Here is a 17,335-nt window from a genome sequence, read left to right as displayed (position 1 = left end):
GTCCCTGTGTGCTGAGACAAATGTCCTGCTGGGCAATCCCTGAGTCAAAATGGAAACACAACTTCTGACATGGATTAGGGGTAAGGACAAGCACTGTAAATAGGCCAGGAAGCCAGGGAAGTTTATTAGGTATTACTAAAGGAGATTCTATTAAGCTCTTAGGAAATACCTTGACCCTGGTGCTGTTCTGCAAGTCCAAGTATTCTGAAGTATTTTACTTTTCTGGTCACCTGTTGCTAACATAACATAAAAATGAACATTTTCTGAGCATGTCTCAGATGCACAAGACCACACAGAACATGTATAAAGCTCACAAAGAAGGGAGGTGCAGAGATCTGCACTCTAATGGCATAATTAGCTCTTGTGAGAAAAGCAATCTTGCTGCATCAGCACTGAGCAGCTCCCACCTTCATCCACCCCACCCTCACCCATCCCACACCCTCACCCATCCCACACCTTCACCCATCCCACACCCTCACCCATCCCACACCCTCACCCATCCCACACCCTCACCCATCCCACACCCTCACCCATCCCACACCCTCACCCATCCCACACCCTCACCCATCCCACACCCTCACCCACCCCACACCTTCACCCATCCCACCCTCACCCATCCCACACCCTCACCCATCCCACCCTCACCCATCCCACCCCCTCAGAAAAATCCTGGCAGAGCTGCAGTCAAAGGCAGAAATTCTGTTTCCTGACACAAACTCTGGAGCAGAAGCAAACTGGAGCAATCCAGTCCCGGAAACCACTGAACAATCCCCTGAATGCACATCCTGAGGTTTAAACACCCCCAAATAAATTACAATTACTGTTAATGCAGATCACTTGAAGACCAAACGAGTCTGGGCAATGGTGTCTAAACATTAAGTTCTGCAGGTTTATTTTCTAATACCTCCTCATATTATTTCTTTTTAATTAATTTTCTGGTCATCTGTGGCTTAGAAAATGATTGATTCAGTAGGTATCTGCTCCCACATCTGGGCTTTCTTTAAACAAAATCACAAAGATGATGAATCTTCTCCTACATAATACTTTATTGCTTCCTACGTTCATGCTTTTGGTGTTTTAATCATAACTAGAGGCTCACACACTCCCATCTCAGCAAGTACAGTATGCTGGATAAGCCAAAAAAACATTTACAGTTGAAGGTTTGCCCAGACATCTAATATTTTATCATAAAAATATGAAATTTTCTTTTGCTCTGAGTCACTGATAAAAAATTTACTTCATGGAACATTTGAAATGGAAAAAAAAAAAAAAAAAAAAAAAAGAAAAACAGGCCTGGAAAACAGGATTCAAAGAAGTGGCAGGAGCATTCCTCACCTTGGGTCCTGTCCCTGCCAGTTCAGCTGCTCCAAGGGCCAGGGAGTGTTGGTGACACCACAACAGTGACAGTGCCACACACAAAATCAAACCAGGCTGTGGTGAGGCCAAGCCAGCAGAATTCCCACCTACCTCTTCCTGCAGCCCAGGACAACCCACTCATTTTAAATAAGTGATTTAGTTCTTTCTAAAACAACTCTCTCTCTAAGGATAGAATTTAATTTCCCCAGTTTGTTGTATTAATAGGGATGGAGTGATGCATTTCTCCGCACTAAATTAACTTTTAGTCATGGTTTGTGCAATTTTGATTTGAGATGGAAGCTGGAGCTCCAAATCATAACAGTATTTTATAATTGTTTCCAAACAACTGGGTAAATTATATCAGAATTTCCAGAAATAATGGAAAAGCTTATCAAAACACAGTATTAAAAACTAACACATGCAGTAAACAAAGATAATATTAACTGTAGTTAAGGAGATAAAGCAGTTGGTTTTGGATCACACATGCTGTTGAGGCATCTAAAAAATTAGTAGAGCAGACTTTCACATCTATTTTTATTCACAGACCACAAGATGAAAAAGGATTTCCTCCTTCAGTTTTGAATGAGCTTCTCAACTCTGAATTACTGAGTGTCTGATAAGACAACTCAAAAGGAGTCTCTCACTCTAAAATAGTCTAGTGCTAAGTGAGAGGACTCCTTCCATTCTGTAGTTTTACTTTCTCTTAAACAGTGGCAGGAAAAAGCACAGTGCCTGCCTCTTTAATTTCATGTAAGTTATCATGTTAAGAATATATGAATCTTAGTTCTTAGTACAGATGGTCATAAATGCACATTAAATCACAATGTTTTATTTTAAACCATTGAATTTAACATAATAAAATATTAATAACTGCAATAAATTTTGATCCATACTGCTCCAGTGGCTTTTAGTTTTACAGGGGAAAATCAGGCCTGTCAGCTAATTAATTATTGTGACTGATTGTAGTTATTATCAGTGTCATAGGCTTTTAAAGCCAGCAGGACCACTCTGGTCATTACTCTCATGCAAAATGTGTGTAACAGCTCAACAGACCCCACCCACCAAATCTCTTCCCAGTGCTGGTCCTCCTGCATGACCATCAAGTCATGTCATGGATAAAGCAAATAGCTCAAGCATTTTAAACATCCATTATTAGGCTTGTTTTCCACTTCTTTTATCATTCTGGTGGCAGTTTTCCAAGGATTTTACACCAAGATATTGAACTAGAACAAGAGAATCTCAAACACAATTTCTGACATGGATTAGGGGTAAGGAAGAAGGGGTAAGGGGTAAGGTACCTGAAGAAGCAATAACAGGTCCTTACTCCAGTAAGAGTAAGGATATCCAAAAACTGGGAAATACACGTGCACAGGTGAAGTGTCACAGTACAGCATTCCTTGAGCTGGGCTTGGCTTAAAACAAAGGACTCCTGGCTCTCATCTGCACGTTCAGGTTCCTGCATACACTGCCCCCAGCAAATGAGTGTGTGATAATCCTGTGGAAGGACCCCTTCAACCCCTCAGTTCACAGGCAGAGGGAGAAGAGGAAAGAGCACTAAGGTGCAGCCTCAGCAAACTGGGCTGGTCCTACTGCTGGTGGTTTAATGATACAATGAAGAACTGAGAGCCCTGTGCCTGTCCCCAGGTTCTGCTGAGAGAGCAAAAAGAGCCTCTGGTCACCTCCTTCCCACGAGTGAGCTGAGCATGGGGATTCAGTGAGCTCAGTGTTTGCCCTTGAACTGGTGTGGGCTGCATTTGGCACTCTGCTTTTAGATCAATGCATAACCCAGGAGTAATCTTATCTGGCAGGAACAGGGGGGTTGGGGGAGGAACACAGCCTTAGAGAGGTGAGGAGAGCAACTCTTCTAAATGTTAATGGGTTAAGAATAGAAAGGTCAAATGCCTGCTTTATCAGAAGGCCCCATGTGCAAACAGGCACCAAGCTCAGCAATCAGAGCACCAGCTGGGGATAAATGTCAGAAGTTAGTTACTGTAGCTGTAAACACCAAAAGTAGGATGGTGCAACTGGGAAACCTCCCAAGACACTTCTGGTTTATACAGATCACTGGGAAAGTCCAACTGCCAAGTCTGGCTGGAAATTACTTCAGTCTTAGAGCTGCTGTGGAAGCAGAGAGCACCTGTGAGCTGTGTGGTGGCCCCACAGTGAGCCACTGTAGGAGGGGGTGTTGAGTGTGTCCTGTATCCAACATCCTGTGCTGGCTCCAGATTGCTCCTGCCAGAACTCACACATTCTCCTGGAAGAAGCAGTATGAGGATGGAGACAGAAAGTCCTTCCTCACCTCCCTGTAGGTACAGAAGGCACTAAACAGCAGAAGCTGCGTGAGGACTCTGAGCACAACATGTAATGGATTGGGGTGGAATAAGAGATGAGGCAGCACAGGAAAAAATATCTCCCTTAAATACTAATACATTTTTAACCCAGTTCTAATTAATCTTCTTGTTGGCATTCAAGGAAAGAGGCCAGAAATTGTATTACAGTGGGCAGTAATCTTCTTGCAGATACAAGCAATCAACTTGCAGAAATGATGAAGAGCACAAACACACCCTGGTGTGAAAGTTACTGTGAGGAGCCTTTGCCAGTCACCAGAGCATCCAGCCTGGCACCTTTTGCTTGCAATAAGTTGTCAATAAAATTAATCAGCTGATTCCCATTCTCTGAAAAGACTGGCAGTGAGCAGCCATGTTAAGAATACTGCTGTTCCCTCTCTCTTGGTACTGGGATTGCTCCAGGAGAAGGTTACCTGAGTTTGGGAAACAGATACGGGACACCTGGCACAGCTCCCTGCTTTCTGCAGAACAAAGAGCACCATTCTTGTCACTCTGCTCCCAGCTGTAAACAGCTATCAAAGGAGAGGGTTAACTGCCACGTAAAACATGGAGAAGGAATAGTAACTACAAATCCAGCAAAGCTAAATATATTTTATCCCACAAAAGGGATAAACAGGATCTGTGCTCATAGCTCAGAGATCGTATTCTAACCATTGAATAGTTACTTTAATTGGTAAAGATGGGGTTACATTTGAAAACAAAAAAGGAATGCACCCATTTGAAGCCATTGCTCTCTGAAAGATGATTTTTTGATGTTTGTACCACAAAGTGACACTCTGCAGTAAAACTGGCCGTGCCTCCAGCCCCAGCCATAGGGGAGAACATCATAACCTACTTAAATCTGCAGGCTGCATCCTCTCTGCAGCAGAGCTCCCAAACGGGCACAAACGGCTCATTCCCCCCACCAGCATTACTCGGCATCTGTTTATCCCCCGCTCTCCTGCCAGCATCTGCTCCTTTGCTGACACACATGAGCTGCTCCTCTGCACTGCCACCCTCGTCTGCAGTCTGGGAACTCGAGTTCATCCATTTGAAAGAGCACAAATATTCAGCAGCACGCATTTCACACACATGGCATCACTGAGCTCTATTAACAGTTCTGTTCAACCCTGAAGCTACTGGATTTTCAGTGACAGCTCCAGCATGTTAATGACTTGGGATGTTTTCTGAATTCATGTAGGGAAGAAAAAGCTTTTGTAAAAATACAAGATTTTACCTTTTTCTATTCACAGCAAGAATGACCAAACTTATTTATCCTATGAGTCACATCCTGAAGGCTTCACATGGCTGACAGCCTCAGGAGATATAATATACATTCTGGAGAGCCACTGCAGGGGAGAGAGAGGCTTTTCATCTCTCATTTCTTGAGCTGAGAGCTCAATTGAACTTAGTTCAATTTAGGAATAGGAAACACAACCCAAGTCTTCTAGCAGCACAATGACATTTCCCGAGTTGCTGCACATTTGAATGAAATAATTTGCCAACTCTGAATGAAGCTGTGGAGATTCTGCCACAACTCCTCTGTTTCATTATGCAGGAGGCAATTTTGAGAATGCTGCCTCAGCTCTGCTGTTTATTGTGTGGACGTGTCTGCCTGCTACAAGTCCTGTCACTGCCTCTCATTCTGACACACGCTGGCGTTTTCTTGGCTCTCACTCACAGCAGGGGAAGAGCACAAGGGTATTGCAGAAACACCTCCTTTCTTCATCCCTCTTTAACATGTTCACATTTAAAAGATGATTCTGTGAGCACATTTCTTGCAGCTGAAACTGTTTCATAGAGATTCAAAATTGGACAATAAAAATGCATAGCCCACCACAGCAATAAATGCAATCCAGGAGAGACCATATGCAATTTTCTGACCTGTGTTATTTCTATGCTGTCATCATTCTGAGGCATTTGATATGCTGCTCTTTGGTTTAAACCCAAGAATGGCATCTGAATTTTTACCATAATAAACTTTCTCAACAGACTTTGCATTCTCATTATTCCATCCATACAAGCCACAAGGATTTTTTTCCTTCTTAAATGTCCAATCCACAGGCAATGGTTGTGAAACTCCATTATTTCCAGGAACTGCTGGCAAACCTACTGCTGTCTGCTCTTCTTAGTATTGCCTGTATTTTCCTTGTTCAGCCTTAAAAGCCAAACTTGGTTTGCAAAAATGTCTGGGTTTCTTGATGCCAGAACTGAATAAAGAGTAGAACAGGACAGAATTAGATGGTTTTATTATGCTGAAAAGCCATTAACTCACATTAAAGTCCGTAAAACAACAAGAGCATAAAACTGGAAGTAGATGCTCAGCCTTAAATCCTATTACTCAGAAATTTTCCTAGGCATTACCAATCTTTTTGGTAATGTCTTTTTAAGATCCACCTTAAATCTTTTTAAGCTCCACCATCCTCATCTGATCTTTACAATAAAAACAAGGTGGAATAATTTTTAAAGTTGTAACTACTTGGATTCTCATCATTCAGTAAAGTGAAAATAATCTGTAAAGAAAGGCAGCCTGAATTGTCCAGTATAGGTGATGTCTGCCACAATTTGGTCTTCAGGCAGAGGTAAAGAACAGACAGGTATTCCCAGTTGCCTGGGAAGAGAATACACAACAGGAGATACAGCCAAGAAAGCTGGGACATGTGACAAAGATTCTGGATTATTCAAATCTTTCATCAGTCACGATGATCCAGAAGCTACAATGGAAAACTCCCCACCTAAGGGTTATCTCTGCAGGACCACACAGTGATCTCAGCCACACACAGCAGATCTTCAGAGAAAGCAAGGGAATTACTCCAAATTTACACTGGCAGGACCAAGATCAGGATCTGACCAGATCCAAACAAAAACCAGACAATGCCACACAGGCTGTAAGAACAATCAGCAGTCCATGGGGTGTGAAAGCAATGGAGACCTCTGTGATTCCGATGCACTTCAGTGACTGAAAATATTCCAGTGCTATTGTTCTTCCTCTCCTCTTCCTCTCTTGGACCTCATCCCATATTCCTGACCACTCCTGACAGACAGCTCTGAAAAGATAACTGACAAACTCACAATGGCCTGAGCTTCCTCAGCTGAGTATTCCCTTTCATTCCATTTGGGGAAGCTGTAATGTATGGAGCAGTGGCTGAAGCTGAGTCCTGGGAAGGGGAAAGCGACCATCCACGATGTCAGCCGAGTTCATTCCTAAATGCAAACCACATTGGGCTGTCGAGCACAATAATAAAAACCTGCTGACCTAGTTTCCTGCAGAACAAAATCCTCTGTCTCCCCTCCTTCTGTGCCAAACCTAAATCACATCTCGAAATTAACCCTTTGAATAGCAAGGAAAAATCTAATAATGATCCTCAACACTCATACAGCATCTCACACCATGAGAATAGCATGGAAACAGCACCTGCTCCATCCCCACAGCTCTGCAAAAAGGGAGGGTTATTGCAGGATGAAAGTAAGACCCAGAGAAGGTCAGAGACCTTAGCAGACTTCAGCTGAGAAATTATTCTCTTCCTTCCAAAGGATTTTGAAGCTTCGTGCTTCAACTGCTTTGTTTCTAACATTTCTTCTATGCAGATATAAAACCTTTGTTCATGGTGTGGCAAAAAAAAAACAACAGCACAGCTCTGCTTTTTGAAAAAATGCATCAAACCACTCAAGAAAGGACCATTGTTCTTCCCAAATTTTGCAATGTCAACTTGCAAGTCCTTTTCTGGAAGATGAGAGCTGATTGTGTCTGCTCCAAGTGTCTGGCGAAAGTGCTCCCTTGTAATGGCTTCACTTCCTCAGTGATGCAATGTTTCATTTGAAGGGATGCCTGGGGGAACTTCAGAATGCACCCAGAATGCAAAAAATAACAGGGCATGTCACAACAAACTCAGCCAAGAATATACAAATGGGAATTCTTTGGCTGTAGGATGCTTCCAAAGGCAGCTCTGGATCATGCTGCTGCTTCAGAGCAGAACCCACTGCAGTCAGGTAGGAGCAGCTGGGGAGCCTCAGATTCCAGACTGCTGAGAGCACCTTTGCTGGCTCACACTGACACTGTCAACTGGAGGAGTTTTCAGACATGTCTCAAAGAGGGTTTTATTAACACAGGAGTGGAGATTAACAACTGCTATAGAGCTTTACAAATGGGTATTTTACAATGAGGTGACCAATGTGCAACCTGCAAGTAGAATTGCTGACTGTAGCCAGAGCTTTCAGCTGCTGTAAGAAGGACCCTGCACTGAATAATTTAATCACTTGTTGCTCCTGTATGAACTGAGAGAGCTTTGCCTACATCCAGACAGCACCCAGGACCTGGAACAACTCCAGAGTTTCCTACAACAGCGTTTGAAAAGAGAAGGAAACAGGAAAGTGACAACTACAAGGCATGTCAGCAATGCCACTTCACCTGAGAAGAGGTTGCTGTCTCTGCCACTTTGTCAGTCTCTGCAGGGAAGCTGTTAAGGCTTACAGAGTAAAGACAGCACTTAATACACTGTACCCTCCAGGGAGTTTGAAGTGAAGAACAAAAAACCTGGATTAAGGAACACTGCAAAGGTTATGTAACTATATCTGTTCTCTGGAAGCTGCATCTTCACAGGTGAACTCCACAAAAGCTTCTGCTCCACCTTGGAAATGAGGAAGACAGAAGTTTGAGTTCCCACAGACTTACTACTAACATTGGTCAGGATTAGAAAGATGATGATGGAAAAAGAGCATCTTATTCATCATATCTGCTCCCTGAGGGCTTAGGAGTTGTACATGCTTTTTTTATTGACACAAACAAGCTTTAACTTCTATTGTCTTGCAGAGGAAGAGAAGGCTGAACTCAGTTCTGGCTCACAATATCATCTGCAGTTCCAGCCAAATCCCAGCCACACAACTTTTATTACTGGGAGGATGTCAGAGGCAAAAGACACAGCTGGAAACTCAGATCCCAGACTGAGCTTTGCTGTGCTGGCAGGGAGACAAACCAGTTTTTGATTTGTATGTAAACAGAGCCAATCTGAACTGGAAGGTCATTAAGAGAAAACACATTTTACACAACACCCATTGTACAGTTCCCTTTCCAACTTTCCCCATACTAACATTTTTTTTTTAATAAGACTTTGTCTTCTCTTGTTGACTGTTTCAGTGACAATTCCTGGGCGTGCTGAAGTCAATGGCCAACCCCACACTGGAATTGATGGAACTGAAATTCTTTAGACTGGATCCCAAGGAGGAGTTTGCCCAAGAGAGACTGCAAATCCCCTCCTCTGCTTTCCAATACAGTAATTACCTGCAGAAAATGCAGGTCAATTGCAGATGCAAAGGATGATGTTTCCAAAGCACGTCACAGGCTCAGATCTCACAGATTTACTTTAACTGAGGTACTTATATTTTCTACTGTAGCTACAATTAAAATAAGATGATGAGAATCCACAAAGAAACCACACTGTTCTTGTGATCACGGCATTAACGCCTGATCCATTATTGTGAGAAGGCTTTTAAGAGCATTCCCAGCAGAAAGAGGAATATATTTTCCCTGAGTAAGCTTGGAGGAATGCAGAGATTCAAAAGCTTAAGCAGAATCCCTGCTAGATTTTTTTTCTGTTTGTTCCTCCTTTTTAACTTGCTGTGATTATTTGATATAATTGTTACTCTTTAAGGGTAAGAGTTAAGCATTTCTCTGAAAAAAGACCTGTGTCTGCATATAATTAACAGCTGCAGGTTCAAATGAGGGACTAACAGAGATGTTGCTGGGCTATCAAAGCAGGGAACCTTCAGAAGCAAAAGGAAAGTGCCTGTCATTCTCCATTAGTTCCTCGGGGTCAGTGTTGGCAAAACACACTGAATTGTTCCATGTGTTACCAGCTAAATAAAGAGGTTGTTGTAGTTTGCTGTTCTTAAAAGGGGACTCCTGGGTATAACTGTTGAAAATAGCTTTAATCTAAAGACTGTATCTTTCTATAGCTTCCTGGAACCATGAAGAAAGTCCACTCAAAATGTTTTAACAGGAAATCAGCAAACCCAAAGACATTTCCTTCTGCTTGGACACAAGTATTCTAGTGACAGAATGGCTCCCAGCCAGGAAATCTGTGTCCCCAGGAGACAGCAAAGCTGGGACAAGAACCATCTGCAAATCCAGGATGGCTCCTTGGAGCTTTCTTTGCTCTGAAGATGATGCCTGTCTTTAATGTATGTGGAGGACTTTCAAAAATCATTCATGAAAGAGTAGTAAATGCAGTTCTGAATGAACTAAGAACGAACAAAAGAAAAAAAAAATCCTTGTAATGGATTTTCCTGTTCTCCTGCATGTCCCTATCTTCAGCCCCAGACTCCTGAAATGCAGCCATTATGCACAGCTTTATTTCTTTTCTTACTATAAGCTTAGCAATGTTGATGGGTTTTTAAGTCAAATCAAGCTTTCATCAGCTTCAGGGGATGGCTGGGATCCCTCTTCTCATCTTCCATGTTTTGAGATCAGTATTTCATAGTTTTTATTCTGCTAAAATAATCTTGAGAATTCAAAGTATAAATTTCAATGCAGAGTATTTTGATTTGATTTCCATAAACCATTTTGTCCTCTAGCTGTACTCCTTCATTTCCCCCTGCATTTATTCTGAGCCCTTGGCTTCTCTGGCCAGGCTCTGTCCCTCAATCAATCCCTGCTGTGACTTCACTGAAGTGCTGGGACAGGTCTCTGTTGACATCTGAGGGAGAATCCTCGAGTGTTTCCAAAGGTACCACTGCTCATTGCCCTGCTGAGGGAATCCAGGGCCCCCTGGCTCTGAAAGGATCTTTCTCCCCTTCCCCCTCGGTGGACAGCAAGGAAGCTCCTTTTGCTGGAAGGCTGAGGAAGAACCTGGTTCATGGCAGCCCCAGGGGGAAAAAAGGGCAGATTTCCTTATTGACAAAAATATCTAACTCAGGACAAAATAGCTAAACCTCACTTAGTGCAATACAAGGCTTTGTTTCAGAAAGCAGCTTTCCTGGAGGGCTGTGAGACAGCTCAACCCCCAGAAGAATTTCCTCTTAAATTATTGCATAGAGCAACACTTATAAAAGCAGATGCCTGAAGGCAGACTTTTATATAATCCTTTTTATCAAGTGTTCTGAGGTCCTAAAATGCCAGCAGGAACTGCCATGTGGGAAAGCATTTTGAAAAAATTATCTATTTAGAAATATAAATACAAATAGGTGGCCTAATCTTTCATTGTCTTCTCAGAAAGAAAACAATTTACATTTCCAGAATTACACTAAACAGAAATTCGGCTACAGATTGATAAATATCAAGATCCCCACCTGACTGACAAAGAGCCTTCTTGTCATGATGAAGCTTGTTAGTGTTCAGGATTTTTTGAGTGTGTTTGGCTGATTCAAGGGATGTAAGCTGATTTCCCTGCAATACACACTGAGCATGTGATCAATTTACATGTCAGATTTCTGGTCCCACAGATGTCGTTCTTAATTACAGAAAATTCTGGGGAAAAAAAGGCCTTTACAGCATTGCTGGGATAAGGAAGATTAAGAAAATCCCATCATTCACTCCTGAAATAAGCAGCTCTTCCAGAATAAAGCATGGCAGTAATTTTAATCAGCATACAGATCAGCTTTTTGGAATTAGTAATAAAATAAAATGTCAAACTATGATACCACGGGGAACTTAGGGAGACAAAATGTAACTCATTACCACAATTACTCCAGCAGAATTAAAACTGTTAACTACTGATCCCAAAATATGAAACATTAGAATGGGAAAGAAGAAATATTAGGCAATAATATCACCTTTGTGATGGAAACACATAATAAGTAAGATGAACACATTTTTTAGAATCCCACAGCTCTGTGCACTCAGCACCCTCCATCAATAAACCCAAGGACAGCAAATCCAAACTGGATCAATGGGATGGACTTAATGATTGTGCTTCTAAATTCTAATAAAAAGCCTCAGATTTCCAGTGATATATTTTGTTCTCTGAAGGGCCTGAGTGATTTTGTATCTTTGTGATCACCACAACCAGACACACACACTATTTACTTAAGGATATATTTTTCCCATGACCTTACAGACTCATTTCTCTGTCATGGAGAGGTCATGGAAGGAAGTTTGTTAGAAGTAAAGTATGAGGAAGTGCAATAGAGCATATTTATCTTATAGGAGGAAAAAATTAGTCCAACACCACAGAATTATTACATAAAAAATGTAAAAAAAAATATATTTTGAGGCTCTCTGCAGCCTCATAAAAATAGCCTGTGATAGTGCATGGGCAGATGTCCTCTCTCCTGTGCAGTGTCTGATCAGAGCCCTTTTGGACTTCAGTGAAATAATAATAATAAAAAAGCAAAGGGAGTGCAATTTCCATGGAAACTTGGAAAGAGATGTGACATTGTTTGCCGTAAGCGTCCGACTGTGAATGGAAAATTTTCCAGTTTACACAGATCTCAGCTATTATTTTCTTTGCAGTGCAAACTTGGGCCAAATATTTTCTGTCATATTAAAGATGCTAATAGTCAGTTTTACTTTCTGTCCAGAACAACTGTGCACAAAAGCTTCAGAATCCACAGTAAAATATCAGATATTTATCTTTCCATGAACCCAAAATACACATTAGAAAAAAAAAAATAATTTGGGCTTCCTTTTATCTGCTTCTTTTCAGAAAAAGATGGCAGATCAGAAATCATGTCCTTTTTATGTGCATTGTTTCAGACTAATACACAGCCAGAGCATTGGCAGATGTGCCCACTGTAAATGGGAACTTAACTCACAGGAAAATCTGCTGTGGAAGCACATAAGATGATAAAAATATACCAAAAGCACTGAGTTTACATTAACATTTATACAATTAATGAAGTGACTTTTATCTTACATGTGTTTCAGAACTCACTCTCTTGCTACTCCTCCCTTACTCAGCAGCAGGAATAATTGTGACAGTCCAGAAATTAACTTTGAACAACACAAGCCCAAGTTCTGAGCTGGGCTGCTCCAAGTGTTGAGCCTTGTGTGGGAATGGTAACAAAAGTGGATTGTGAAACTTTTCTCCCCTAAGTGCAGCTGGTTGGTGTAGTGTGGGAGCTGTGACAATGACATGGCAGCTCAGAGAACACCTCTGCAAATCTGGTGCCTGACCTGTACTAGTCACAAGTTGGAAGAGTCCAGAGCTCAAATCTAAATTAGTCTGGAACAAGTGTGCATGGCCAGACATTCCTGCCCTTCCCACTTCTGGACACGTCCCATAGACCAAAGAACTTTTCTGCAGGAAATGTGTGGTGATCTCAGATCTCTAGGGCTGAAATGTGGGTACAGTTTGGGGCCATATTTGTGCAGATTTGAATTGTCTTTAAGTGAGATAACAAACACAGTGGTAACATCAAACACAGCTCCTGAAGGATCCAGGCAGAGCAGTTGTGTGATAGAGACTGAACTGGTCCTGCTGGGAATCCTGGGTATCCTTGAGAGAGGCATTGTTTAAGGCAAGGCACTGCTTAAGAAGGATTTGGTGTTTAGCACAGATTTCATCATAGGCTGACTGGAGCTTTCTCTTCACAAGTTCACACACAGTCCCAAATGTCATGTGGATCTTACACCTGCCTGCCCAGAGAGATGACAGAGCAAGTCAATCACCTGGCTTTGAAAATCTATTTCCCCTTTTACATCTTGCAAATTCTACTCACTCACTTGTAGATCACACAAAGAAAGAGGAAGCAGCATGACTCAGCTCCAAACTACAATGGCTGGAGCAGATCCAGACCTTGCAATCCTTTGGGCTTTCCTTACCAAAACACAAAGCTGCAGCTTGGCTAATGTAAAGCATGCAGTGTTTGTGTAAGCAATGGGAGATGGGCAGCAGGCCAGCAGCTCTCCCAGAGCAATGTGCTCCTTCTTTACATTGATGGCAAATCATCTTCTGAAGAGTTCAGCAAGGAGCAAAGGAGCCAAAGGGCTCTGATCTTAAAATGCTAAGGAGGAACAGCCTCCTGAGCTGTATTCTGTAGGCACGAATTTACATTGAAATCTAGGGGTAAATAATGAATTACTTTAGCAAGTTTCACATAATGTCATACCAGCAAATATTTTTGTATAGCCTGTAAATTACGTAAGTCTTAAGAGACACAGGGAAACTATTGACCTTAGAGAATCCAAAAACTTTGAGTAAGTTTCAAAAACCCTGAGTCCTAGTGTTTTGTCTAAACCACTGGAAAAGAGTATCTAAAAATCAGCTACTCTAGAAATTCAGTGTGGTCTAGAAATGAATCCTCATCCTCTACCAGTCTGCTAACACCTGATCCACAGATGTGTTTCATGAGGAGCATCCACATGGTGAGTTATGGCACAGTAAACAATGCACTGTAAACACACTTAACTTTGCTGTGTAAACAACCTCGGAGCAAAATTCATCAAGAACTTCACTTCATTTACTCCCTGAATGCACAACAAAGTTGAAGGGTTTGATGGTTATCTCACAGCAATCTAACTCCGAGATAAAGACCTGGAATCTAAACCTGTTTCTTGGAGCAATGGTGTACATTCCAGCCCAGCTCTGGGCAAGGGGATGGCTCTGTCATTTCAGGCACTGCTTTCACAGGGGGGAAACACAGATCAGTTCAGAGATGTGTGCAATAACAATAAAGTAAGAAAGAGGAACCAGCCAAGAGATTTCTCTGAAATAGCCCTCACCTTCCAAAGACTGACTTGCAGCAAGCAGCTCCCTTGGGCTGTGTGTGCGGGGTGACTGAGCAGCATCAGAACTTGCATCACTCACCAGCCAACCTCACATTACTTTAGAGGATAAAAGGCCAAGTGGCTTCAGGGCTTTAATGTCAAAGATGGTTCATGGAGCAGACTTTATGCTTAGCAAAGCTGAGCAGCTTTTTCCTTATTCCTCCCCAGAATGTTTTGGGCATTGTCATATGCTTGTACTACAGAACTTGCAGTTACCCAAAGCCAGTTCATGAGAAGTGAACGGAAACATCTCTTTTCATTCCAAAGGAAAAACAACTTTTATGCTGTTTTCCTCAGCAAGCTGAAAACTTGGAGAGAAACCTAGAGCTAAAAAAAGCAAAGAACTCAAAAAGATTCATATTCTGGACTGTGGTTTCTGCTGCCTTAGCTCAAGGGAAAATATGGTCATGGGAAAAGGGCCTGCCTGGAGCTGGAGTTTTTTTCAACTCTGACTGTTCTAGCTGGAGTGACTATAAATCAATATGTTGCTATTATTTCTTCATAAACAGAAATATTCTTTATGGGCTGTGTGATAGCTGTTTACAAGTGAAACAACCACTTGTATCGTGTTTCCTAGCAATCAGTGTCTCATTCAGATCTTATACACAGACAGTGATTGGGCAATTTGAGAGGCTTTTACAACATTAGTTCCAAGTTTTACTGATTCAAAGTGTTAAATCACCCTCCCAGAAGAGTTCCTGCACAGAGAAGTGTCAACTTTGCCATCCTCTGCAGCTACACACAGCTGAAACAACACCACACCTTAGAAAAACAGATCTTGCATGGCTTAATTTTGAAGAATCTTACTGTTATGTTATTGTGGACTGTCTTTAGTACTGTGGTTCACTTTTGTCTTTAGTCTAAAGCAGATTGTAAATATAAGAGAATTCCAAACTAACCCTGCAAAGACCACCTGCAGACAAACCTGCCCCAGGCAATTCAGAGAATTTCTGTCTAACACTGCAATAAGTTGTTATACAACAAAATGTGATCATGCTGCCCAGACACACGGTGCCAGATCCCAGCAAGTGTGGTTATCATTATTCTAAATGCTGTATGAACAGAGCTTCACCTAGGAACTGTGATCCCCATAATGCAAAAGAATTGTCTTCTGCATTAATTAGATTTATGAAAAGAATTAACAAAAATATCTAATATTGTCTTTCTTGAGATTCCTCAAGTTTTTTGGAATGACACAGTCAGCTCTCCTGAATGTAAAAGTGAACTTCAACCCCCTTTAAAACTGCAGTGGAATTCTACTGGAAAGGAAAACCAGTTACCTGTGATCAATGACTGTGACATCAGAAGCAGGAATCCCCAGGACACAACAACTCTGTTCCAGCTCTTTCTTACGAATCTCTCCTTGATTGTAATAATTTCCTGAAAACAGCAAACACACCAACACCATCTAACTCAGTTTAGGTTCAGATCGAGGGGTCCAAACAGCTCAGCATCTTCTTCCTTGTTCCATTCACAGGGAAATTAAGGCAGAACTGATATGGCAAGATTGCAAAAATTTACAGAGGCAAAAGAAGATAGAAAACCTAATCAAAATAAAGGCTTTGGGGAAAGTTGTAACAGAGATGAACAACGGGGAAATGGAATTCATTATCTTAAAACACTGGCTGCTTCTTCACTGAATTATTTTCCTCTCATCTTGCTCTGACATTCCCTTATTTTTTCTTGGCATCAGCCATGCAAGTCCCTGCCAGAGCTGTGATGCCCCTTCCAGAATGTTGCTCTATGCAGGGCAATACTTGCAACTCAATTTTAACTTTGAAGTAATAAAATGAAAAAAAACCAGTTGAGTATTAATGTGTGATTCAAGTCTGTAGTCAGCTGTCTTGAATTACACTAGAACTTTTTATTGTTGTGGGTGTGAGTCATCTAAATCTAGCATTTCTCTGGAGCAGTGTTGCAATCTGAGCCATCACTAGCGAGCTTTGTAAAATTTTCAAAGAGGGAAAGAGTAACTAGAAAAAATAAAAAAGTGCCTCTTCCCACAGCCTGTGCCTGAATGATTTTGGGAGACTGACAGTGACTGACTGTGGGATGAACCTTGGATTGCAAGTTCCAGCTCCAGCAGAATGAACTGAAGAGTGCAGCTTGTCTGGAATGACTGAATGAGTACAAGAGGGTTCATTTCAGACTGATTTTTACCAGGCCATTACCAACACAGTGCTGGAAGGTAACAGCTTTTGCTGCAGTGCAGTGTCACAGCAGACTGCAGGTGATGCTTTAGCCAAACACTCCCACTGCTCTCAAAATACCTGACTTCTGCTGAACTCAAAGAAACAGCTCCAGAGCTGCAGAAACGTGTCAGGACACCAGGAGTATGTCAGTGCTCACCAGAAGGAATGGGCAGCTGTTGAGAGCAAAACCAGCTGAATGGCTGAAGCTGCTGGACCTCATCCATGGAGCACTCACAACAGAGCCAGCTACTACAGAGAGCAAAGCACATCTAGACTGAGTTATTAATTCTATCTAAGATTATTCAGCGTGTCAAAGACTGATTTCTTTTTCCCAGTGCTGTAATTCTAACTCATTTCTAACTCAAATTGATTGATAACTGAAAACTGCAAGTACAATGGTTTTTAAGTAATGATTTTGTCTCAGTGTTAACAATTTGCAGTGTCTTTGATCAACTCACTTGTCATCATCAATCACTCAAACAATGAGAGGATGAACCATCTGAATCACCCCCAAGACTAATCAGAGGCTTTTAAAATAAAAATCTCTTAGCTCATAAAGGTGCTCTCCTCTACTTTTCCTTACAAGTGAGAAAGTACCTAGAAGGAAACATCAAACACACTGAATGTGTCATGCCCCTGAATCAGGAGTAAAGAGAAAAGAAAATTCAACAAAATAAACAGAAACACAACACTTCTTTGGAAACTTCTCTACCAGCAGCAGAGTATTAGTCCCTAAAACTGAAATGGCAGAGTTGCAT

At 41.7% G+C, this 17,335-nt stretch overlaps 1 protein-coding gene across 7 annotated transcripts in view; it reads right to left on the bottom strand.

Annotated features, from left to right (window-relative positions):
- The window catches only part of PIGL (phosphatidylinositol glycan anchor biosynthesis class L), a 52,250-nt gene that overhangs the window by 33,281 nt on the left and 1,634 nt on the right, over nt 1–17,335 (bottom strand). For 4 of the 7 annotated variants that reach the window (XM_053995519.1, XM_053995524.1, XM_053995525.1 and 1 more), the window contains exons 2-3: nt 15,666–15,765; nt 170–236 (exon numbers count right to left, since the gene is read on the bottom strand). In XM_053995519.1, coding sequence (XP_053851494.1) covers nt 170–236; nt 15,666–15,765 — 167 coding nt within the window. The remainder of the gene's footprint in view (nt 1–169; nt 237–15,665; nt 15,766–17,335) is intronic. The other 3 variants (XM_053995521.1, XM_053995523.1, XM_053995520.1) reach the window with 2 other exon arrangements.

This window comes from Vidua macroura, chromosome 20, assembly GCF_024509145.1.
Source record: "Vidua macroura isolate BioBank_ID:100142 chromosome 20, ASM2450914v1, whole genome shotgun sequence".
Lineage (NCBI taxonomy): Eukaryota > Metazoa > Chordata > Aves > Passeriformes > Viduidae > Vidua > Vidua macroura.
This window is presented reverse-complemented; position numbering and strand designations above follow the sequence as displayed.